At 37.3% G+C, this 27157-nt stretch overlaps 1 protein-coding gene across 1 annotated transcript in view; it reads left to right on the plus strand.

Moving 5' to 3' along the window:
- The window catches only part of Pdgfc (platelet derived growth factor C), a 163980-nt gene extending 137369 nt beyond the window's left edge, over positions 1-26611 (plus strand). The window contains exons 4-6 of the mRNA XM_052731504.1: positions 16290-16497; positions 20855-21072; positions 25815-26611. Of these exons, the coding sequence (XP_052587464.1) occupies positions 16290-16497; positions 20855-21072; positions 25815-25931 (543 nt within the window). The 3' untranslated portion in view covers positions 25932-26611. The remainder of the gene's footprint in view (positions 1-16289; positions 16498-20854; positions 21073-25814) is intronic.
- Positions 26612-27157: the final 546 nt, after the last annotated feature.

Genomic DNA, 27157 nt, shown 5'->3' on the forward strand with positions numbered 1-27157 from the left:
TGGCTCTGAATGTTTCTGATCTAGCTTGATTTTCTGTTCTCTGTACAATGTATAGTTCTTCCAGCAAATAGGCTTATACACAAGACATAGAGAATGAAAGTTTCTGCCTGCATTGTTGTGAGGACTAATTATAAAATTCTTAGCTCAATGTTTGGCATGCAGAGGGCAGGAAGTATTTATTACTTTTATTTCAGGTCAAAACTGACAAGTTTTGATCTGAAGACACTGTTCTTCTAAATGGATATTTCTTGTACTTGTTGACCAAGACCTACAATAAGGAAAATTTGAAAAGTGTCATCATGCTGTATGTATATATACACGAGACCAAATTTTTAATGTCATATTTGCAACAATAGCCTATGACTGTAATCGCAGCATCTCAAGTCATGGAGGCTAGTGGTTACCAGATTAACGGTCAGGTTAACTGTGTGACAAGACCCCATTCTCAGCATTGAGCTAAAAAGGGCTGAGGACTGTAGCTCAGGGGTAAAATGCTTACCTAGGCTGCTAAGGAAAAAAAAGAAGGAATTAAGTAGGGAAGGAAGGAAGGAAAAGTTAACTTTAGTGTATAAAATGATTTGTGGTGCTACTATGTTTGTTATTTGCAGTTTTACATACTTTAAAGTCCTTACCACTGGAGTTGGAAAACAGATTGACATTGACTATGAGAAGCACATTCCCTGGAGCAGCTGGAACTTTTGGTCAAGTGGGTTCTTAGCACACAAGTGTCTGTGAATTCACCTTTGACCTTGCAAAACACCGTGTTCTTTGGCCATTTTTCTTTATTTTCGTTCTATAGCAAAACAGGTACAAATTCCTTCTAAAAATCCCCAACTTGAAATCAAAAATACTTTCTATTCTAACCTGGAAAAACCCAGGAGGAATTCCTGAAAGTCTGGGTTCAAAGTTTCCATCAGCAGCCATTACGACTTTAATCAACTTGACCTGGATGATTTTTAAGAATTGTACTAATACGTTTAGTGATAATGGAAACGATTGATCACCTACTTACCCTGCCATAGACCGCTTGTTGTGTTGGTGCTGTTGGACTGGACTGCTTCCCCACTTCTATTGGTGAACTCTTCACCCTTTGACACAGGAATTTAGGGTTTAGTTACAGAACAGCTTAGCAACCAGACGGTCCCCCATCATGTTCAGAGTCAGTGACAGAAGCCCAGGTCAAAGAAAGGGTTTCCTGTACATCTCACAGCTCTTCTTAACTTTTCAGTGAAATCAAAGAGAAGACTAGAGCTATGACTCAAGGCGAACTATCCCTTCTGAGTGCTAAGAAATGTAGGAGATAGTTATTCTCTTGTTCTTGGTAGAACTGAAGAAACAGATGAAAGATATTGGAGAGTTTGGACAGGTCTGCTTGCTTCCTGAACTATGCACTCATCACAACATTGGCCCCTTAGTGGCTTCTGCTCTGTTTGTTTATCATATTTCTGCCTAAAGATAATGCTCTTTCTTTTCTTTTATTTCTTTTTTCTTTCTTTTTTTTTTTTTGGTATAGAAAGGGCTTGTCACTTAGGAGAGACATATTGTTTCAAAGATTCTGGAATTTCCAAACAGTTCTCTCCTCATTCATGCCCACCTGGTTTCTTTCTCTTTTGTGTTCTGATCTTGACATGATTTGTTTTTAATCATCTGCTGTCTCAATCTTCGTGGAATGTGGTTTTGGGTTTTAACTCACTTCCAGTCTGGTTCAACTTTTCTAGTCACTCACACTGCTCATTGCATTTGTATTATGAATGAATTTTATTCATATGTTTACATTTTCCTCCCTATATTTGGAACTTAGCTCCATTGAAATCCATGCTTCATTTTTTCTTCAAATTGTGAATCATATTAACAGTAGTATATTTATTTAATTGATTTCTTACCCAGTTACCCGTCCCCAAAGCCATGTCTCTGAGAACATTAACAAGTCTAATTTGTTGTCACATTTACTTTAAGCATAAAGATGCCAAGTCTTTCTCTTAGACTCTCTGGGTTGAAAGAAAAAGATTACCCACCTTAAAAGCTCTGTGACTGCTTCTCTCACTCCCTTTAGTCTCTCAATTAATAACAAACAGGAGGATATCATTAGGCATGTCAAAGTTTCTACTGTGAAAGCATACTGGAATGTTCAGTGTCAAGTAGATACAAAGTTCCCATATTCAGGCTAGTCAGGAAATTATATTGCTGCTGGCATACATCTAGGCATTACTCATTGAGACCTGTTGCTAACGTTTTAAGACTTGCCTTAGAATTGTATCTCTGCAAGGTTACTTCAACTGACTTTTGTATAATCTGAGAGCAACTGGATTAACACTAAGTAACTGAAGCCAAATAATTACCATATAAGGAGGTAAATAATCATGTGGGGTTTTGTTTTAAGTCGCACTCTGTAAGATTTTGTTTTTCAGATTTTTTTCTTCAGTTTACATGTCAATCAATAGTTTGGAATCCCCTGCTTCTTTTTGAGCCTTTGTGTATTAGGCCTTTAGGGATATAATTTACATTATTTTATCTATTTTCTTCTTTATTTACTAAAGCTATTATTATAGTCTTCATCAAAACAAATGTGTTTTATTAGGCCTCTTGAGGTATGTCACACTCAACACAGTCCTATTTTATATCTATCTCATAGTAAAGCATGATAAGCTGAACACAAACCATAAAAAAATTATACATTTTTAGGAATGACCAGAGTTTAAATGCTTTCAAATCATAGATCTACTATTTTCTTTTGTTTTTATAACAGAGCACCCAGCACATAGGACAACCACTACAATTTCAAACAAATGAATCAGCTAGATTTTTGTTCATGGGTGCCTTACAAAATAGACATAATACATCATATCATCTGCAATCCACAGAAAGATGGTTATTCTATATTATTATTTTTGATCTACAACCACATATTCTAAAGCACAGGAAAAAATAGTGATTTTTCCAATAATCACACAGGCAGGTAGGAAATGGGAACACTGGGTTCATCCCTGGGTTCTCTGACTCAAAATTTCATGCCTTTCTAGGACTCTTAAAATCACAAGTATTCTTCCCAGTGATGTTCTGAATATAGGTCAGTCTTCTGTACTCCAATTCCACTATTCCTATGTCACTTTGATTTGTCAGCTTGTCCTTCCATTGGTGTGTGTTCCATGTGTGCATGCATTCCTCTGTGTGTGTGCACATCCATGCATGCATACACATTTATACACATAAAACCCTGACTTTCTCCCAGTTTTAAAAGCATATATTTTTTACAATTGAGTCCTGAGTTGTCATGTGAAGAATTATAAACCTTGTTTTTATTTTGTACATCTTGAATCAGTGCAATCAGATATTTTATTTTTCTGGAAATCTGTATAAGGGCCATATATTTTTCTCCTTGTACTCTATGTCTGATTAAGGACATAAAGAACCTCACGTCCTAGAATTTGAGTCATTCTGGCCTGCATGGGAAGTACATGCTTTCAGGGGGTAGACTAAACTAAAGTGTGTCCAAAGAAACTGTCTTACCCGTTTGATAAAAGGTTATATCGTGTTCTGACTCTCAAAGAATGAGGTTATCCCAGTGTCAACAATTATATCATCTTGAACTCTAATCAAAGGAATAGAATGAACCACTGCCCAGACTATCAGGAGCAGCATCAGGAGCACAAAACGGATTCATGGTGGGTGGGCATGTAGAAAAATGCTGTCTTCTTGGTACCAGTATAATAATTTCCATAATAATCTATAAAAAACAATCAGAAACCAAAATACATCTCTGCACCATGGAATCCTTACTGAGATAATCAAAAATAACTGTTTTTGACAAGGGCTTTACAATACTCATGTATTGTAATGCATGTGCATTTCCATCATCCATCTTAGATCACCCTCTTTAAAATCTGAAAGCACAAAAGCCTCAAAACTCTCATGCATTTAATCATTTTAACCAAGTAGGCTTTGTATAAGCTAATTAATTAGCAGTAGTGAATGTTCCAAATATAATTTTGCCATTATTGTTTTCTACTTGGATAAGTAGCCCTTTGGGAAGACATGAGACATCTCAACAGGTAAAGATATTTTCTCCGAACCCTGATGAACTGAGTTCAATGCCTGGGTCACATGTGGTGGAAGGAGAGCATTGACTTCCTCATGTTTTCCTTGGGTCTTTATACTCATGCATCACACACACACACACACACACACACACACACACACACACACACACACACACACACACATTATTTTTTAAAAAAAACAGCCTGTTAATTTCACCATAAAAGCAAATGAGTGCTCAAATCAAGTATGTGTTTTTCACTCTTCTGCGTTTCTGATACAGAAGTTTAACTCAAACTGTTGTTATCAGTTTGCATTTAAAGTAGACTCTGATTGTGGACTATTATGATCAAGTCCTTGAAGAGAAAAATGAAGTCATTAGTAGAACCTGCTACAAAAGCAGGTTTCTCCATTATGTGTGATGATTCCTAATGACAGAGAGGAAGGAGATTACCCACAAAGGGAAATTCTGTGGCTCCCACCAGAGTGCTCTTTCCAGTAAAACACATAGAGTACAGCTAGAAAGCTGACTATACAAGCTTCAGATCATCTCACTTTTCTTAAATTCTTGACTCGATTTATGTCCAGATTCCATAATTAAACATACAGCAGCCTTCAACTCAGACCGTTCCTGTCTTCTGTAGCCTCACAGCCTGCATCCTTTCCTCAACCAAGAGCAATGTTCTTGTATATGCTGCTGAGTCAAAAGCATACCCACCCCTATCAAGCACTTGTAAGTGTCTGCAGTACTTCTAATCTATGCAAGTGACTTTGTATTCTTAAAACATGCATCTCCCACCCCAGACAACTGCCCAAACTACTTGTGTGTGTATGTGTGTGTGTGTGTGTATGTGTGTGTGTGTGTGTGTGTGTGTGTGTGTTTATGTGTGTGCGTGCGCGTGTTTTCATTGGGTTTGGGGTTTATTGGCTTCCCTCCTTCTTTCCTTCTTTCCTTTCTTCCTTCCTTCCTTCCTTCCTCTCTCCCTCCCTCCCTCCCTCCCTCCCTCTCTCTCTCTCTCTCTCTCTCTGTCTCTCTCTCTCTCTCACTCTTTCTCTCTCTCTAGAAATGTGATGGATTTTGCTTGCTTGCTTATTTTTCCTTTCTTCCTTCCTTCCTTCCTTCCTCTCTCTCTCTCTCTCTCTCTCTCTCTCTCTCTCTCTAGAAATGTGATGGGTTTTGCTTGCTTGCTTGTTTTTCCAGACTGAGTGTCTCTATTGGCCCAAACTGGCTTCATATTCACAGTGATCCTGCCTCAGCATCCCGAGTTCTGTAATACCCATACAGCACCATTCTGCTTTACTCTCGGAATGGTTTTTATATGCTGCAGCTGCTCTCACAGCACTTGGCACCTTCTCTGTGTTGTGGTTCTTACCTAAAGGTCATAGTTTGTCCATAGAGAGATGAGAACATTACAGCGGCTCTGGAATTCGTCATCAGTATTGTAGTGCGGAATGTACCAGTTACACAGAACAGTCTGTTGAACAAATTACCTTCTTTCTTACTCCCCTTTGAAGGCCATATCATACTATATCAACAGATGGTAGACACTCTCAGGAGTGTGGGGTGGTACAGTAATGTTTCACAGGAATATTTGTATTCTTTGTTGCCATAGGTGATTTTTGTGACCTGTGTAAATTCTGACTATGTAATATAAGTTCATTTTAGTGGAGTGTCCAACATGAGAAAACACAATGCAAGAACAAAACATTGTTTATTCTACAATTGGGGAGGTGCTCAAATCTGGGAAAAAAACACTAAAGACATCATAGCAGAATAGGAATGTCATAGAGTGATTGCAAAAGAATGTGAAAATAAATGATAATATTAGCCAAAACATTTGCCACTGGTACCTTAGCTTCTGTTGACATGAGAAGTTCATGATTATTTGTTACATTGTGGGCATCTATTAAAACACATCTCCTATATCAGTTTCTAAATTCATACTCACTGCCTTTCTTTACATGAAATAAGATAAAATCCCACCAAACACAGATTCCAATTATTTTTTAAGTTCCTTAGCATAGAGGTCATCATGGCCATAAACAGACTCAAATTTCATGTTAGGGCTCACTATTGTAAAACACTAATTTCCTCTTTGAAAGGACAGCTAATGAATGTAAATCTCAGTTAGCAGAGTGAGAAGTTTGTTCATAGATCTCCTCTGTGGAGTCAGATAAGCTATATGTGTAAACCAAGTGCTGGACAGAGATGCCAAGATAATGTCACTTTACACAGCACAGACCAACATAAGTTATCAAATCATGTTTCAATAATTATTTTCCTTTGCTAAAATATTACAACTTAGATAATTAAGTACAATAAACATTATGTATATGGGAATTTTTAAGCATAGAGAAGGCTTATTTGTTAAAATTTATAACTATTATTTTGCTTTACTTTATAACAATTTTCCTAGGCAAGTTGTTTCACTCTTGCTTGGGAACTATATCCCTGTAGTTGCACACAAAAATAAGGCATGTACATTATAATCCAGAGGGCTATTTCATCGTCATGGTTAGTGAGACTTGGTCTTCCAATCTGAAGAAGAGAGTACTGTTCACATCTGCAGCAGCCCATAGCGGAGTTAGTGAACCCCTTTAGGCAAGAAAGAATGTACCTCCTGGCGCATAAGCAACAGGTTTCAGAAGCACTTTGGGAAAACTGAAATTTCTGGAAGCTGTAAACACACCTTACACAGTAAATCATCACAACAGTATTAAAAATAAAAGGTAATTCTGAGGTTTAATTTTTAAAACCAGGTATATATTTCTAGAAAAATTAAAAATGGAAATTTTATTAATACCCCTTTACCACTTGTGATAGGATGTGTAAAATTATCTTGTTTAATTGCCAATAAAAGTAAAAGAAGGGCCAATTAGAAGATCGCTTTAGAGGATTGCCTGGATTGGAATTTGCCAAAATTTAGGCATTGTCTGAGCATAGGACCAGAGCGACCTTTTGTGGGACTTTGTGTGTCAGTTAGAGAAAGGAGCAAAGGGTGGATGCCAACTGCGGCATTGCTATTTACTGAGGTAGTAAAGCATGCAGGATGAAGTTCCCATGTAAATCACAGCTAGTGCTTTGAAAATTCAGGTATTATCAAAGGAAAGAATGAAAGCAAAATACAGACAAGTCCCATCCATGCAGGAAGAATTGGGGGGGAGAGGGGGAACCAGGCAACAGAGCCTGACTGACAGGCAGAAAGCAAATCCATTGAGCACAATCCACTACACCCACGTGAGACCGTGAGATTCGGTCACATATGTGTCACACGTGACTCTCATAGCCATTCCAACCACCTCTGCAGGCAATTGCCAAGGCGTGATTTATTACTATCAAAATTTTCATTAGTTATACCCTGTAGTGCTGGTCCCTTTAAATTATTTTAAATTTATTTTATTTTATGTGTCTGAATGTTTTGCCTGAGTATGTATGTACACTGCGTGGGTGCCTAGTGGTCTTGGAGGTCAGCAAAGGGTGCTGCATTCCCTGTAACTGGAGTTACAGATGGCCATGAGCTGCTGGAAATGTAACCCAGGTCCTTTGCAAGAACAAAAGTGTTTTTAACTCCTAAGACATGTCCCCAGCTCCCTGATTAGTCTATTTTAAATAAAAATCCTCAGAATAACCTCCTTCATTCAAGACCCATACAGTGTTAAAATGAAATGGTGTCTCTTCTCTGACTGTTAAATATATTGAACACACAATTAAGAACATCTATCAAATACAGCGACCTCTCTGGGCTAGGATCCCTCTACACATTGCACAGCTCTTCTCAATGGCTGCTGAGTGAAATGCTGAGTGAGGAGAGATCTCTGTGAAAATGCATTCTCTAGCATTCTGGGGTGAAGTGGACACCATTTCAAGCTCTGCAAGGGGGGTGTTAGCTTTTTTCTAACTGTTTTTACTTCATATTCTTTCTTACATTCTGTCCTTTCTTAAGCACTATAAAGAGCAATTTCACATGTCTACTGTGATAAGGTAAAGGTCACATGACACTTTGCTCATAAGTGTTTTCAGCTACCAAGAGCTATTCAGGGTTTTTTTTTTTTTTTTTTTTTTTTTTTTTTGCCTGCCATTGTTTTTGATTTAGAGGAAAAACTTTTCAGAGCTTAGCACAAAACAAAACAAACTTGACTTGTCTTCCCACAGATGCCACTGTGGAAAGTGCTTTGGGGGATTGTTACTCCTGTGGTATAGCTTTAGCTAAAAAGTGAAAATAGTTGACTCACACTCACCAACCGCCAGCTATCCCACCTTGTGCTTAGCAAGGCATCTGCTTCCAGGGAAGTGCTTCCCTGGAGCTGAAATCTCAGGCGCAAACACTGAGGTGCAGGTCCTTCTTTATCTTTCACTGCAAACAAGTTAGGGAGAGAGGATTCAAAGGAAAAGGTGCCTTGTTTTACAAAGGTAGCTAGAGCCTGTGGCTCAGGTATCATGGGATGAGAAAACAAGAGCCCCTTGCAATTGTTAACCCACCAAGTTTGGAAGATATGGTACTTAGGAACATGAGCAGCACTTCATTTAAGCTAATTTTGGTCAACCTTGCCATCTTGTTTTTTTTTTTTTTTTTTTTTTTTTTTTTTTAATACATGAGACTAGGCGAGATCTTACTGCTTTGGGAATTTTATGGAGCTGTGAAGTTCATGGCCTCCAAATAGCCATCTCAGGCTTCAAAGGGAAGTCACTATTTTGAAGTGCTGGCTTAAGCCCACTGTTACTTACTCTTAGGGTCTCAAAGTCTGATGGAGACATATCAAGGTAAATTCAATCACAGTGCTCTTTTTTATGAGACTCTCTCTCTCTCTAGAGTCTTGATGTACCACAACTGGCTATCTTCCCTAGGAATTTTCACTCACATATATAATCTCCATCACCCACACAATATCAAACATCTGTTCCTCCGTCGGAATGCAAGCATTGGCTTTCCTTTGCTGGCTTAGAAATAATTTAAAAACAAAACCCAGATTAGTTTTTTTTTTTTGCATGAATTTAGATAAGAGCCAGGGGAAAGTAAAAGAAGCATGCTGAAATGGATTGTTCCAGGGCATTCTTGTGTATTTAGTGAACTGCCTGTCAGTTGTTCCTGGCAGGCAGTTTTGTCTGCATGCCCTGTCTGCAGCTTAAGCTCTTAACATCAAAGCTATGTGCAATATATCAGCTTGACATTATATAAATGAGGCTGGAGACACCTCTGTGAAGGCAGTTACACAAGGCTTGACTTTTGAAATCCTTTTCCTTTCTTTCTGAGATGAATCTTCTCCATGCTACCTGGGCTGGCCTTGAACTCCTGGGCTCAATCTCTTGAGCAGCAGGGAGTACAGGCACATACCTGACTTTGAACTTTTTTGATTTGGTTGTTTTACTTTTAACTACTATAATATAGCCCAATATGCATTCCTAACTGTGTTAGGCATGAATGAAGTGTAACCCTTATCAGTTTAAAATATGTTGCATGCAGTTGACTGAGAACACCATACCATAAATCATAATTGACACTATAATTTTGCAGTTGCTATGCTACTCAAGATAAATATTTGTGTGTATTTGTCCAGAGAAGCCTCATTGTAAACGCCATATTTTTAAAATAGCACTCACCATGCAAACCCCAATGAAATGACAAGCTAGAGTCTTTTAGAAAACAGTTACTATTTATTGTGAATTTATGAGCAGTTCAGATTGTACTTTTACAAGCAGGGAGGCAGCTTTTCTTTTTTCTAAAGAAGAGACAAAGATGATAATAAGTGCATAAAACACTTAATGTAGCCACAATAAACACCGAGCACTAAAACACTGGCTATCAAATGTCTCACTGGAGAAGCTGTTGAGGAGATTTGCTTTCGTAACAGGCTTGCTGCCTGGCTCCAGTCACACCAATTCACTCCATTTCATTACTAGTACTTTGTTTGACCTCATGGGCTGCCAGATACTTTTCAATAATAGAAATGAAAATATATTTGTCTCACGGCTCCTCTTTTATATCAAGTTCACTTTTTGTGATCTGCACCTACCAGGGTTTGTGTAATACTTGTCTGGACACTTACATGATTCACAGCAGAAAACTGTCCAGTTGGTTATCTCTGGGTGAGAGAAGACTGCAGAATATTTGTCTTAGGTTACATGAGCTTCATAAGGGCTAAACCTTCTATCCTCTGGTGCATAGTGCCCACCCTGTAGGCTTCTGGAAAATGTTTGCTAAATGAGTCAATAGATGGATTATAGTAAGATTGGTGACATCACTGTCCTGAAGGGAAGAGCTGAAAACCATGCTGTGGATCATAAGGTGTTCATTTATTTGTTGACGTTCCAGAATATGGCCATCTACTGGCCCACAATGGATCCCTATCTTTATGAGATAAAGGAAATAAAAAGCAGAAGATAGAAAATCAAGTCCAAGGGACCCTCTACATCTTTCAAGTTTAACAACCCAATCATAAATATTTAAGGATTTTTTAAATATTTACTTATTTATTTTTTATTCATTTATTTGTTTGTTTGTTTATTTATATCTTTATGTGTTTGTTTGGTGGGTTGTACATGCAGAAACACACTTGTAGAGGTCAAGGAATAATTTGTGGAGTTGCTTTTCTCTTTCCAGTACATGAGACCTGATTATCAAATTTGAGTCATTAGGCTGGTCTGCAGGTGCCTTTTCCAGCTTGAGAGCCGTCTTCCTGGTCCTTAAACACTTTTAAATATCAAAATATTGTTTGAGTTTTCCCTGAGCTAAATATAGAAGAAAAAGTCTGAAAGTCTGGTCTGAACAATGGCCTTTTGCAATAGGAAAGGAATTAGACGGTGTTCTTTTCTCTAACTTCTGTTCTCCATTGCCTGCTCATTCTGAAAATCCACATAAGCAACTCAGGAGAAGCAAAATTTGGAAAATGCAGACCTTCCTCTCTTCTGCCCACAGACTGTTCACTGCACCCAGAGAAAAGTACACTGTTAATTTTTCCGTGCTTTATTATTGGTGGGGAATCTTCTAGGGACGGGGTACTTTTCATTTATTCTGTTTAATCTAACCCTCTGAAAGCTGAAGCATTTTGCAGAGGAATCAATCTACACATACACATGGCAAGAGGTTTTATTTCCAACTTTCCTCATTTTTTGAAAGGCTTTGACATGGAGACTTCATTGAAACAAAGATACATCTATTTTGCTGGCCCAGTACTATAGGCCTGTTTTTGATGTTTTCTTTTGTATTGATGTTTTTGGCTGTACTGTAACCTTGGTTCCAACTGTAGCCTTTCTACTCAGATTCCCACAGACCTGAAAGCAGCAGAGAGAGCTGACAAACTGGGATGGCAGTCAGCTGTGTATCCCTCAAATCACTCTTCACACCCCATCTTCCATCTGGCACTTTAATATATGCACTTCGCCTGACTTTTCAAAACATCATGTTATTTTTTGTACACAGATTATAAAATTTTGAATTTTCATAATCATGAAATATGTGCTACTAACTTCTGAAGAGTATCTTAACTTACATTTCATATAAATATATACATTTTGCTTTATATCTTTAAAATTTGAAAATGTTTTTCATTGTGCTTTCATATTGGATAGTTAATTAATCTAAGCCAAAGTGGTTAAATGAAAAACAGTACCTTTCATAGGTCATTGATTTTATCCTTAACATAGTTCCTGGTCATTATGTGTGTTCTACCAAAAGAAATGAGTTACCTGGACAATGAGAAAACACAGAGTATATAAAAAATAACATAAAGAAACATATCAGATTGGATTTCTACACTCAAAACTTTAGCAATATATGGGGTCTGTGGTGATAGTTCAGTTGTTGAAGCACTTGCTTTGCAAGTATAAATACCTGAGTTCATTTATCAGATCTCTTGGAAAAATCCAAACTTTGTAGTATGTCCTATACTAATGATAGGGAAGTCCAGGCTACTGCAAACAGATGATTGGATGGTGTGCTCTTTGAGAAGCTGTTATGAGTCTATGTCCATCCATAGGAGGAAGAAATGAGTATGCAGAGCATGAGAACAGTTCTCATGGGCAGAGCCTGGGGTGAGTGCAATATGTGTTAGGAAGAGACTGAATGAAGGGAACAAAGTGTGCACATCTTTGATGAGCAGGGATTAGGCAAAAGGGCTAATTGTGGGGCCTGGATATTGGATGAGGATTTGGATTTTATGGTTCAGAGGAGAAATCACACAGTCAGTGATATCTTATTTTTGGTGAATTAAGCTACATTTCAGTAACAGAGGGCAAAAGCAGTGTGAAGAAACTCCAGGATACAAGGCTCAGAGTTGGTGTACACAAATATTACCAATGAGAAAGAAGATCTGATACAATGGTACTTTATTACAATAGATGTTGCCGTTTTCAATGGATTTCCCAAAGAAATCCATGGTTGCAATAGAAAAAAATTGAAAATAAGAGGAATATATGAGAAAACAATGAAAAACAACCATTCTCATTCTTTGACATTACTGTTAAATTTTTATTTTGTTTTAATTGATGCATGTTGAAATCACCATTTACTGAAGATATTTTTAAGAATAATTTTTATTGTTTCTTTTGTTAATATAAATTCTTGAAGGGTGTCATTTTATTGCTTCCCATCATTCTGTAATTTGAAGGCACATTATTCTAATATTATATTCTTATATTTTTCACATTTTCATTATTTTAAATATCATTATAAATCAACATGAAACCACACAAGTATTTTATTAGATATTCTGCCTCCTGCATTTATTTGGATAAGAGATATCATTTACATTGTAGAAAATCCTGCATTTGTTCATGTACTTACTTTGGCCTAATTTTCACTTTAACTATGATATGGCACATCTTACCTTGAGTCAGCATTAAAAATTGAACAAAATGGTAAACTTTACTGCTGATAAAAAAAATTCAAACTTCCCCACCTTTCCTGAAATTACCAACTTATTTTGTTTCCTGTTTTTCCTTTTATGGTGCTCTAATGAATTCTCCTCTACATAGGTATGTAGGTTGCCTCCATTGTTTCTCTGTTTCAAGTAACATTGTGATGAATGTTTTTGCACTAATTTTAATTACAGGGACATGATATATGCCAGTCTCTGGTCTCCACTGAATTCAGCTTCAGCTCTGAAGAGGCATGCTCCCATGCATTCACTCATGTAGGCACAGTTCAGGAATTTCAGTTCACTCACTCCATCAATAACACAACACATTTGTAACTTTTTCTAAACCATGTATATGAAGTGGTATATCTTCCTTAGTATGCAAACATGACCTCATTTTGTTCTGCATGAATTAATGGATTTTGTTCTATTTTCTTAAGCTTACAGAATATTCAATGTTTTATCTGTAGGTTGCTCATTTCTTCCAACTGATTATCTCTCTTTTGGTATATTCTAGATACTAGCCTACTGACAGTCATGATTTGATAAGGCATGTTGTAGCTGGAGTTTTCTCCAGTCCCGCTCAGACCCAAGTAAACACACAGAGACTTTCATTACTTATAAACTGTATGGTCGTGGCAGGCTTCTTGCTATCTAGTTCTTATATCTTAAACTAACCCATTTCCATTAATCTATACCTTGCCATGTGGCTCATGACTTACCAGTATCTTTACATCTTGCTTCTCATAGTGGCCGTGGCTGGCAGCATCTCCTGACTCAGCCTTCCACTTCTCAGAAATCTCCTCTCTGCTTATCTTGCCTATCCAATACTTCCTGCCTGGCTACTGGCCAATTAGTGTTTTATTTATCAATCAGTCAGAGCAACACATTCACAGCATACAGATATCCATGGCAGCATGCTCCAAGTGACTGCCTTGTGCCTTAATTCTACTATATTAAAAGAACGTCGGGCAATTTCTCACACTGATCTTCAGTGATTTAGATTGTAATTGTTTATTTTGAAGTTTTGTAATGTTTAAATATATGTTTGCACTGCTTTCCCTTCTCTGTCTTTATGGGCATGGCTACCGGATTGCAGTTGTCTTAGAAGCTGTAAGAGGATGACAAATTCCCTGGAGCTGGAGTTGTATATATTTGTGAACTACCCAATGTGGGTATTGGGAACGAAACTCTGGTCCTCTATAAGAGCAGTAGATACTCCTAACCTCAGAGTTAAGTCTAAGTTCTTCTGACATGATCATGCATTAACTACAAGGCCATTTTCTAAGTTAAAGAAAGTGAAGAGTAGAAAATAAGAGGAAAGTTTATACAATGTACAAGAGTTTTCATTGTGAGTCTGTGTTTGAACTGTAGAGATAGTATTAATGTTATTGTTCTAGAATTTCATACATTAAAGTAATGTGCTTTGATAAAATTCACCTCTCTTCCTCCCCTCTAATTCTTCTCCTATTTCTCCTCCTACTTTTCCCTCCTAACTTCATATATATATGGACAGAGAGAGAGAGAGAGAGAGAGAGAGAGAGAGAGAGAGAGAGAAAAGAGAGACTTAGTGCTTCCTATATGTACATGGCTGTAGGACCATCTACTGGAGCATAAGTAGCCTCTATGGGACCTCATCCCTTAAGGAAACTGACTGTTCCCCTCTCAACTGCCATCAGTTGTCAACAGGTCCTCAGTTAGGGATGGAACTTCATGAGTAAATCACTCATCCATGCTGGCATTTGGGCTGATTTGATCCTGTGTGGGCCTTGTGAGTGCAGTCACAGCCACTATGAGCTCATGTGTGCAATAGCCTTCTCATAGCTATCAAATATGTTTCACTGTAGATGCCTAGTATCACTGCCTCTTATAATCTTTCTGCCACCCCTTTGATGATCCCAGAGTCTTATGAGGAGGGGGTCTGATATAGCTGTTCCATTTATAACTGAGAACTCCATAGTATCTTATTTGCTACATTTTGACCATTCTGCATTAATCTCCATTTATAATAACAACAAAAATGCTTCAGTGATGAGGGTTGAGAGGTACCCTAATCTATATGTAGAAAGATAAGAACTTAGGGTCTGTGTTATTACTATTGGCAAATTATTACTTGCAGATTCTCCTCTACAACCTACTTGTGTAACCACAAGTTCTTGAACAAATAATGGTACCAGGTTTTGGTTTCTTTTGTGCAATGGGACTTAAATCCAATCAGAGAATGGTTACCTACATCTTATTTGTGCCATTATTGCACTAGTGGGTGTAACTTGGTAGGTCAGTTGTTATTGTTGGTCACTGTGTTTATAGCTGGGCAAGACTGTTGATTATTTTGCCCCAAGTAGTGTGCAGATCATCTTACACCACTGTAAAAAGTAGACAGTAGGGATAAAAGCTTCATGCCAGTATCAGCTTGAGTTCCCCATGTCTTGTGATTAAATCATAAGGTGTCTTCAGCACCAGAGTCTTATCATAAGATTCTGGAGAATAACCAAGAAAGAATACCTTGCATTGTTAAGGGATCTATGAGACCCTACTGACCAAAAGGAGGCATTGGTTAGAAACTTTGTAACAGTTGTATAAATTGACAAGATATTTTCGGGGTGTTTCTCTATTATCTTAATCATACATTTGAATTTTTAAAAATAAACCTGTAGAGGAAATTTTTCAAGTTGGCCATTCATGGCTTAGATGTTTTTACTTTTATTTTACTTTACTTAGATGTTTTTTTTCAGATGAGCAAGTAAAGCTTTATTTGTAATCATTTTTGAGTCATTGTGCTTTCTGAATCAGAGAACTAATGACTTTCATTAGTTATGGAAATGTGGAAAGTCTGTTTTACTCTTCTAAAGACTTAATCTGTATTAGACCCGAATTTAGACCTTTAGCTCTTTCATCTTTTTATATCTTTGATTTTTTAAACTCATAACTCATACCTGGCACTGGGCTCCAGGGGAGCCATGGATTAGCATATAGAGCATGTATTTTTAATTGTCTAGTATGAATAAATAATATTCACATCAACCTTAGTTTGTGATGATGGAAATAAGTGTCTTACTCCTTACAGGCCATTGCTCAAAATTCATCTACATAGAGTTTTGTAAAACAATTACACTTTGCTTTGCTATTCTTCTCTTTTTTTTAATAGATAAAATATCATAAATAAATCCTAGATTGGCCTCAAGCTTGCAATCCTCCTGTCTCAGCCTTCTTCTGTGTTATGGTATTTCAGTTATATACCATTAGACCCTGCTTCAGAATGATTACTCCTGACTGGAGTTGAAAGTAGTTTTGCTCTCCAGGTTCTTCCAGTATTAGTCTGACTATCTTGGTGTACACGTGGAAAAGGAATACATTGTCAGCTTTTAAAACAGTTAATGAGGGATTTCTTTTACTTTCAGCAAGTCAACGAAACCACAAGTCCTTCAGTGTTGCCCCCTTCAGCGTTGTCACTGGACCTGCTCAATAATGCCGTGACCGCCTTCAGTACCTTGGAAGAGCTGATTCGGTATCTAGAGCCCGACCGATGGCAGATGGACTTGGACAGCCTGTACAAACCAGCATGGCAGATTGTGGGCAAAGCGTTTCTTTATGGGAAAAAAAGCAAAGGTAAGCTTCCTCTTCAGATTAGAATGTCTTTCAGTGACTGATGTTTTCCGATTCTTTTGCCACAGTTTCTAAAACGGAGAGTTTAAATGCCTTTGGTGATATGCTAAAACAACCCATCTTATTATCATCTAAGCACAGGAATGTATTAAATGATGATGTAAACAAGAGGAAAATCAAGACACTTGTGTTGAAAATCCCAGTCTCTTCCTGTCTCGTCAAACACTGTTTTGATTGAACACTCCATTGGGTTTGATAAGAATCATTGCTAATAAGCTAATCTACATTTTGAGATTCAAGAGAAAAGATCAGAGATGAAAAATCAGGTTTAGGGTTTAAAAAAATGGAGATATTTTATAGAAGTCATTTTTACTATGTGTTCCCTGGGTCAAGGATGCATCCATTCTGTAAACTTAGAAAGTTCTAAAGAGTAGGGGAAATTGTAATTGTTCAACTTGATGAGATAGAAGTTCTCAAGGTAGGATTCACAGCAAGAAGACAGCAGCCTACAGGGGAACATACAATGGGAACTTTTCTCCTGGTGAATTTTCCTTTGAAACCATCACTTTTGACCAAATTGGTCTATCTTCTTTTAAGAGCAAAAGTTATGATATTAACCAAGTTTCCAGTGAAGTTAGCTAGTTCTAACAGGAACATTGGGATTGTGAAAGAGCTGTATCACACAAATGACAATGGAGAAAATAGCAGGAAAATTAGACTGCACTCAGAAAACACGGTTGCAGTCTGTCCGAAGTGTCTAGTTGGGAATGCTTGTGAGACTAGAAGGACAGTAAGAATTTATGTGCAAGGAACAGTGTTTAGTTACTTTGAGACGTTCACCGTAGCAGATTGCACCAGTCTTTTGATAAATCCTGTAAGAAGAAACTTGATTCTTGCCTTTCCTTCACGCCCTTGCAGCCTTCCCGATCATGAGCTTTCATCTCAGCAGGTCACGTTTGGACCTGCCCAGGTGTGGTATTTCAGTATGCTGACAGACATGGTTTCCTTTTAAAAGTATTTGAACATGGCTATGTTCAAGGGCATGGGCATCTGAATCCTTTCCACATGCTGGATGCTGTTACATGTTTAGCAGATCTGATCTTGATGAATAAATTACAATGGCACTTCCCTTTTCTGCACTTAGGAACAGGAAGTTGAAGCTCTGCATGAGTAGCCGAACATCCCATGAATTGTACCTTTCTTAGCAATACAAATTAGATGATGCGGTGCATCCACAAGAAGCAGGAGTGAAAAATTGGTTTTAAGCATACATAGAGTTTTTGGAGAAGTGATGATGGATTTCAGCCTAGGTCCTTTCTTTGAGTCATATTGTTAAGCCTGGATCCCCATGCCTGCTGCTCATAGATTTGACCACATGCTAGCTTATACTGAAAAGAATCTGGTGTTGATCCAGGTCTTTCACATATTCATTTAACACCTTCGCTATCAAAACTCTTTGCAGTTTGCCAAAAACATTAGATTTTTAATTCATACAGTAAGTGTGAGAAAAGTCTTGCATACTTTTAGGACTTTACACACTAAAATGCAAGTGTTGGCTAAGATCTCAAGACAAATCAGCTTCCCTGCAAGAGCCTTTCTACAAAGGGACAGGGAAATACTTTTAAAAGTGTCTAATTAGACCTTGAAATAGATTTTTCCCAGAATAAACATATCACAATGTTACCACACTCGTTTTAGAAAGACCACCCTCAGATTGCACTACTGTAATATGATAGCCTAGGATTGAGTATCTGCAAAAGAAGGAACAGCTAACAAAGTAAAATGTGCCCATGTTTTTGTCAGTATTATCCTCTCTGAAAAAAATTAGAGTGTTTTGACTTATTTTCTTTATAGCCCTTCCTCTAACTCAAGAGTTTTCATTCATATTGTGTGGCTACAAAAAAAAAAGAAAGAAAGAAAGAAAGAAAAGAAAACTTAAATAAGGTATTTTCTAAGTCATGCTTAACAGCACTTTCAAAGGGGCCTTTTGACTTGTGAGTCAAGCATGATAAATGAGTGGAAGTGGAGTTGAAAGTGTGTTTAAATTTTCACATTGTAGCAGGTACAAGAGCACACTTGGGAAATCTACCCTAGCCTTTTATTGTGGTTAAGTAAACATTTTCAGCAGAACATGTGCAGTTCCCTTTCTAGCTTTGTGAAATGGTATGTTTAAATGTGTGTGTGTGGTAGGTGAGGGTCCTTTAAAAGCTGGGTGCTTCATCCACATTCCAAAGAAGATTTAGATAGACCATACAAACTGTGGCAGTGAGTCTTTGCATTGTCCACTTTTAAAAGTATTCCACTCCCAGTCCAGGTTTCATATTTTCCAGAGAAAAGAACCAAATCAAATCACACATAGCCTTAAAATAAAAAAGGTATTATATATATTATATATATATAATATATATATATATTATATATATATATATGTATATGTATAAATCATTCAGCAAGACGGAATGCTGTAGACTCGGTAGCCTCATTCACATAGCGATCCTATTAATTTTACTAATAATGGATAATCAGTCTTTACAGGGGCTTTCAAGCAATTGACTCATTTGCTTTCAGTTTTTAAAATGCTTTGCTTTCATGGGATCATTTTCAGATGAAATCCTTAAGTAATCCAAATTATGATTTCATATTGAATTAATAAATACATTTTCAGCTGAGAAAATCATTGACATGGGCCTTTTACTATTGCTTTGGACATTCATAGACTTGACTGAGGTTTTTGGTCACTCCTATAGTTGAACATGGTTATAACTTGCAATTAAATATTCATAATCTAATATATTCCTTAGAATTCTTAAAAGCCCCCCTCAACAAACTGTATTAGTTTAATAAAGTCAAGAAAACAAGTGCTTTATTCATATTTACCATCACATGTTAAAACAATAAAAACTGTCACTGTTATTTTTCAGAATTGGAATATCACAGTGATTGTTACTATTTAAAACATCTTTTGCTCAGAAAAAAACACATTTATTTCTATTTTATAATTTTTCCAGTATTAATTTAAAGATACTTAACCTAATTCTTTATATTTTCTATAACAATATATTTCAGATAGTTACTAAATTTGAAAAAAGAATTTGAATAAATAGAAGGATTTGAAACATTTAAATTGCATTACACTTGGAATATTTCTAAGAAATAAGATAGGCAAAGCCATAAGACACAAACTAAAATGAAATTAGAATATATATCCTATAATTCCTTTTTCTGTATAAGTTCATAGTACGCATGGCATTTTTTTATATAGCTTTCCTGAGGCAGTATTCATGTAGATAAATACTATGGTCCTATGGGAGAATTTCTCCGTGCATCTAATGAAAGGATATTTTGCTTGTTCATCAAAAGCATGCATTAATTAATTAATTAATTTATTTATTTATTTATTTATTTATTTTTGGTTTTTTTTCAAGACAAGGTTTCCCTTTGTAGTTTTAGTGCCTGTCCTGGATCTTGCTCTGAAGCCCAGGCTAGCTTCAAACTCACAGAGATCCACCTGCCTCTGCCTCCAGAGTGTTGGGATTAAAGGTTTGTGCCACTACTGCCTAGCCAACAGCAGCTCTTTAAAAAAAAAAAAAAAGTTAAAGGATAGTGTAATTAAACAACTCCCTAGAAAGAATAGAGTCTGTGGTTATGAATTAGACATGCCTCCATCTTTCAAGAAGGGAACAAAAGAAATCTGAAGGAAGCCAATTGTTCCACATTTCAGAGAACACCAATTCCTAACACACTGAAGATCAGCTTTCCAGCAAGTGTTCTTACTCTGACAAATGTATCATTTCTTTCATGTATTGTCCATTCAGCTGTCTTCAAAACCACATTTTCTTCGTTCTCTTCATATTTTGTGTTCCTGATAGTCACAGAGATTGTAGAAGTTCTGTGGAAGGGTTTCAAAAAGCTCTCCTGCACTAACTGTAAGAGCCTGTAATCCTTTTTTAAAATTACATTGGCCTTTTAATCAAAGCATTCATACTCCTACATGCTATTCTTCCCTGCAATGCTCTCTTTGTCTGCTTTCTGACTAAGGTTAAAAGGTGTAGCCCCTTTTCTCTATATAAAGTTTCCTATTTATAGTTCTCAACTTTTCGTTGGCTCTTTTCTTCATATTGCACAATGCCACCTCTTCATTGGTCACTAAGTTATAATGAAGCTTTGTTTACTGTGAAACAGAAAGTTCAATTTGTGAGCTGTAGAGCCATACAACCTAGTTAAAATGAGAAGGGATATTGTTAGGGTGATCATTCGTGGAATAACTAGATCTCTTTTATAAAAAGAGCTTAAAGAAGTGGAAGCAGGCTCAAAGCACGAGCATCACTTTTTCCCTCTTGCTTTTCTTTATGCCCCATAGTGGTGAATCTGAACCTTCTCAAAGAGGAAGTACGACTCTACAGCTGCACGCCTCGGAACTTCTCAGTGTCCATACGGGAAGAGCTAAAGAGGACAGATACCATTTTCTGGCCAGGTTGTCTCCTGGTTAAGCGCTGTGGAGGAAATTGTGCCTGTTGCCTCCATAATTGCAATGAATGTCAGTGTGTCCCACGTAAAGTTACGAAAAAGTACCATGAGGTAAGTAGATCATTTTCTTTGTGGTTTTATGGGACATTTTGTTTCCTAAAAACAAAAGACTGAATCTAAAATGCATAGGTGTTTGAGAAGGACATGTTCCCATCACTGAAAAACTAAGCAGCAGGTCTACAAAGTGCTCCTTTTTTCACTTTTAAAATCAAGGCTTTTAATTTTAAGACACGGACATTGAAAATTTAGAAAGTACATGTAGTGGTAGATCGTGGCTGACCGGTGAAGCTTTGGTTCTTTTGTTTGTTTGTTTTTAAACTGTTTTTGTTGTTGCTGTTTTCTGTGATACTGGGCTCAAGCTCAGGATTTGTGTATGCTTATCAAGTGTTCCATTACTGAACTACCACCCCAACCCCAATGATACAAGATTTTTATTTCTTATATCAAGCACACAGCACCTTTCCCAGGAAAAAGAGAGTGAAGCTTTTCAACTATAATTTATTTTCAAACTATTGAAGGAGAATAGTTTAAAGACAAGCAGAGAAACAATTCACTGTCTAATTTTGAGCAATGAGACCTAAATAATTGTGTTTACATATGGTCCAGTTTAAGAACATAAATACTGTGAGGGCATATTTATAGGTAGGCTGATATTCATTATTACACTTGTTGCCTCAAATAACATGCTCCACATTTTATGAATTCTTTGATATTTTACTTCATAAAAACATAATCTGAACTATTAGCAATTACTGCAATGCAGAGCCTTGGGATCCATCATAGTCAAAATCTTCATGAGTGGAGGCAGGCTGAGTGCCACACACCTGCAGCCCCAGCTACCTGGAAGCTGTGAAGGAGCACCACTTGAGCCCAGAAGTCAAGGCTAACCTGGGCAACACAGAAAACTCAGGCTCATTCATGCTGAATAACTGAGTATATCCCACTTTACCTGTGTGTGTGTGTGTGTGTGTGTGTGTGTGTGTGTGTGTGTGTATCCAGAGAAGATACTTTTTTGGTCGTTCAGATTTAATTGTTACAATTTTTCAGATTGCACTTGATTAAGTCTGATCCTCTGCTTTGACTTTTGTTTAACGTCATTTGATAATTATTATTTGCACCCCAAAGGATGATTTTTCAAGTACAGCATGACATCAGTGAAACCATCTACTCTTGATTCTACATAAAGTGGTGTCATAAACTGTACTTCTTCTGACAAAATTTTATGCTTTTCAATAATGCTATGTTAGTGGTCGAGAAAGTTCAGGAGAAAGCAGGAAACTGCAGAAGATAAACAACCCTATTTCTATTCAGATCTACCATTAGCTTGTTGTAGCTTCCAATGAGATACATAATCTCTATAAAAATCTGGTAATCATCTAGCCCTTTCTTAGGCATCATATTTGAAGGTAGTTACCTTCCTTTTAGAAGGCACTGTCTAAAATTGGCATCTAGTAATTACAGTAGGACTGTCTTTACAAACCATTCTACCTGTTCTACATGTGTGCTCACGCCATCTGCTTCCAGATGTCCCCTTGCCAGCATCAGAATATCTGCTCCAGGTTTAAGTAGATTGTCAGTAGCACATGGACCTTGGAGCTCCAGGAAGGCTATGTCAATAGCTCAGCTTTTATAACTACTCTATGACTTTTATGACTACTCTAACCTAGAGTAGTCAGTGCTAGTACCCACTGACCTAGCACTGCATTCACCATGTACAGGACTTTAAAAGGTGCCTGTGTTAGGGAGAAGTGTACTCTTCCAAAATCATTGTTTATGGGCTAGCAAGATGGATCAACAGGTAAGGACTACTTCCACCAAGACGAAAAAACCTGAGCTTCATTCACCTAGCAGAAGGAGAGAACTGACCCCTGCTGATCATCCTCTGAACTCTATAGACACTGTGCCATACACACACACACACACACACACACACACACACACACACACACACACACACACACACACCCTGCACACAAATAAATAAAAATGAAATAAAAAAAAAATTGCCCATGTTTTCTTGCTTCTGCCAAGTGGAAATGTGTGGAAAGTAAGTCTCATTATAGTGTAGTACTGAAGAATACAAACTTCAGTGCCAGTCATGCTTCGCAGCCTCTCACATTTCTCAGCCATGTGATTTTGAGAAAGTTATTTAATCCCCCTGGGCCTCGTTTTCCTTATCTGTTGGTTGCCATCCCACATACCCATACACGTTGTATTGGAGATTCGTTGAGTTATTCTGTACAAAACACTTGAATGAGATGCAGCACACTTCAAGTCGTTCCTATATAGTATTGACCATCTTCTTCTGTGTCCGGTGTTTTATTATGGTGAATTATTAGTGGAGGAGTGAATTCACACCGGGGAAGGGCAGCTGTCTGAGACTAAAGAATCTATATGATACTCTGATAGCAGGAACGTTTTTCTTGCTTTTATATTTTCATAACTGGCCCAATGATTCCTCCTTATTTATAACTTCATAAATTTAATTACTCATTTCACATCTTGGTGACAGGAGAAAATGGAGGAGAGAAAACGAGAGAGAATGAACATGTGTAACTCTTTGTACCCGCCTTCTCCAGTTAGACCACGAAACTTACAGTTTCAGTCACTTGCTAAAATAGCTCCATCAGTTGCTAAATGCCCAATACAGGAGTCTGAAGATGACATTTCATATTAGACCAAAACAGGAGTGAACCCAGTTTCACGCATTCTCTGTAAACACCGTACAACACAACTAAGGCCCATCTCAAGAGTTCCTTCAAATATTTCATTTTATTTTTATTTTGTGTCTCAAGACAAGGTTTCTTTGTGTAGCTTTGGCTATCCTGGAACTGACCCTGTAGACCAGACTGGCCTCAAACTCACTCACAAAGATCTGCCTGCCTCTTCCTCCAGAATACACCCTCCCTGTACTAGAGTTTCTTAACCTGTTCTTTAAAGAAGGAGGTAACTAGAGGAAGAGCATTCTACTCCTTTTGAAGATATTTAGTAGATGCATCATAGGAGAGTCAGGCAGGAGGTAGAAGTGCAACTTGGGGCAACCCTCCAGCCTATAGAGGAACTTTACCTGTTGTACTGTGTTTCATTCCTGCTGGATAAACATGTGGAGGTGGAGGTGGGGATTGATGACATTGACTATACTGATGCTACGTTATACTGATACTATATTGATTTACATTAAGAAGCTTGTTCCAGAAAAAGAAAACAAACATGAAACAAGAATATGATAAGGAATAACACCATTTTAAACTTTATAATTCATGACACCCCAGCTAATTTAAAACAGTCATTAGTGACGTAAAATAATATCCAATTATCTAGTTAGTCATTATTGCAATTACCCGAATACATATATAGCGACTTGTGCTCCAGAATTATGAAATGTAATAGACTGAGAAAACTACTTTCAAAGCTCAGCATTTCTGACACTTACTGTAAGACATTGAAGTTTTATTGTTCAAGAAAGTAAGTTACTGCTAAATAAACTGATGATCAATGGTATTGAAGCTTCTTTCAAGTATTATTTATTGTTCTACTTTTAATAACTCATCTTTTAGCCTAGGTGCAAATAACAACTATTCCCAAAGTGTTTCTAAATCTACTCACTCATGTGTAAAGAAAAGTAATAACCATAGATTACCTCATAGGATTATTGTGAGTTGAAGTATGTAAACACATTATTATTGTGCCTGGCACACAGTAAGTATTCAAAAAATGTGAGCTAATTAAACTCTGATAGAACCATATGCTCCAAAAGTTATGTACGCATTTCCCAGGTTTATTTTGTAAGTCTTCAAACAGAAGATAACTTGGGTCTCTGTGGATTAATGACAACTTACAGGAATGGGAAATTTCCATAGTCACTTCATGGAGTTATCTGTATTATACATGGAAAGGAGAGAAAATGAACACTTTTATGTTATTATGTACCCTGGTCTTCACTCATAAACCAAGTAACATAATTTCTAGAATTTATAGTTTCTGTTATAAGAAATATTGACTGTCTAATACTTCAGATACTTTTAATAGAATACACAACTAGATCCTTTAGTCACAGCACTACAAGGATACATTTTTAATTTTGGTGCCCATATTTTTTATTTGAAACCTGAACACTCTAAACTGTGAATAAGTTCAATTAATAAAGGCATCGTTGTTGCTACTGAGCCTCCTAGTAAGATTCAGCTGCAGAAACTTAGCTGTGGCTGAGGATGATGTCTATGAAGTACATCTAATTCATCTCATCAAGTTTATAGAAGACTTGAAATGTAGTCAAGAAAATTAATGAGTGGCATAATTGGGCAGGCTCAGCTGTGGAATGATCAAGTTTCTTTCCGAACTATCTCCGTGGTTGAGTGTACTGTATCAAGTGTAAATATCTGTGCAGCCTGTGAATAAATGTATTAGAACAAGAAGCTAAAGCAACAGAAAAACAAATTGTGCATTAGTTGTTTCAATATACTTGAGGTGAAGTTGTCTCTCCTATGATTACATTTAGAAGTAATAGGCACAAGGTGAGTCTTTCAATTTGAGAGCTGTTCTGTATTCTGGGAGGAGTGTGCTTTGAAACTTTTGCCATTAACACACCCTTTCTTTTATGAAATGACAGTAGTGGATGACTTGGGGGCTAAAGTGGAGGACTGTGTATACAACTTATTTATGAGACACTCAAGCATGTAAGACTTTCTTAGGTCGTAAGATTTCATTTTGTTTTGTTTGAAGTGTTACTTGTCCTTGATGTCAAACATGGAAAAAGATTGATTTTTAAAGGTGGCATATTTATTCCCTTATAGGTCCTTCAGTTGAGACCGAAACTTGGAGTCAAAGGATTGCATAAGTCACTCACTGATGTGGCCCTAGAACACCATGAGGAATGTGACTGTGTGTGTAAAGGAAACACAGGAGGGTAACTGCATCTTCCACAGCAGCCCACATCCCCACTGGCATCCTGAATCCCCCACTAGACTCCCACATCCCCACCAGCATCTGCCACAGGGCTGTCAGATGCTGCCATTGGCTGTGGTAAAGATCTTACTCATTGTCTCCATCCAAAAATCTCAGTTGTTTGCTTCAACAGTCTTCCACTTGCAGGATTTAAAAGTGTTCTGAAAGAAGAGGCACCAGGAGGAGTCAGGAGTTCCACAGCAGTGCTTTTGAGAGGAAGGTCAAAGGATGGAAGAACCACAGAAACAAATCAAGTGTTTGTAGATCCCTAGCAAGCTCCAGAGTGACAGCATTTCTTTTCCACTGACAGCATTGCTATAATTTAGTTGTCTTGATATGGGCAAGTGATGTGAACACCAGAAAATGGTGAAAACTCACAGCTGATTGCGAACAATGCAGAAAACCTTGGATTTTCTCTTCATGTTTGCATATACAAATCCGAATGGTCTATGTTCTACAAACTCAGCTTTTAGATAGCAGCTATGTTGCTATAAATTAAATGTGCTGATAGGAAAGACTGGATTTTTCATGCTTGGTAACTTCTTTGCCATTTGGAAGAAGAGAAGTACAGTCCTGGTTTGCAGGAAGCACACCTGCACAGAGGAGTGGCCTCCCCTCCCCTCCCCTCCCCTCCCCTCCCCTCCCCTCCCCTCCCCTCCCCTCCCCTTCCCTTCCCTTTCCCTCCCTTCCCCCTGGGGTGGTTTATGTGTTTCACTGTGTACATTTTTTATATTCTCCTTTTGACATTATAACTGTTGGCTTTTCTAATCTTGTTAAATATTTCTATTTTTACCAAAGGTATTTAATATTCTTTTTTATGACAACCTAGATCAACTATTTTTAGCTTGATAAAATTTTTCTAAACAGAATTGCTATAGCCAGAGGAACAAAGATGGTATAAAATCTTACTTCTCTGACAGAAACACATGTATTTCTTTCTTGTATGGTGCTAGAGTTTAAAGTCATCTGTATTTGAAAAGATGGAATGGGGAAGTCAATAGAATTGATAGGTCGCAGGAACATTTTGATACCAACTGAATTATAATCAATTCCCACTTTTATTCTTAGCGATACAAATAAAACAGAAGATGTGTATACACTCATATGGAGTCATTGCTAATCTCACACTTTCTGTGGGATATAGGAGCAGAGCTCAGAGAATAACAGGCATCTTCCTGAAACAGAGCGACCA

Source organism: Peromyscus californicus, unplaced genomic scaffold (genome assembly GCF_007827085.1).
Source record: "Peromyscus californicus insignis strain IS unplaced genomic scaffold, ASM782708v3 Scaffold_9__1_contigs__length_137607984, whole genome shotgun sequence".
Taxonomy (NCBI): Eukaryota; Metazoa; Chordata; class Mammalia; order Rodentia; family Cricetidae; genus Peromyscus; species Peromyscus californicus.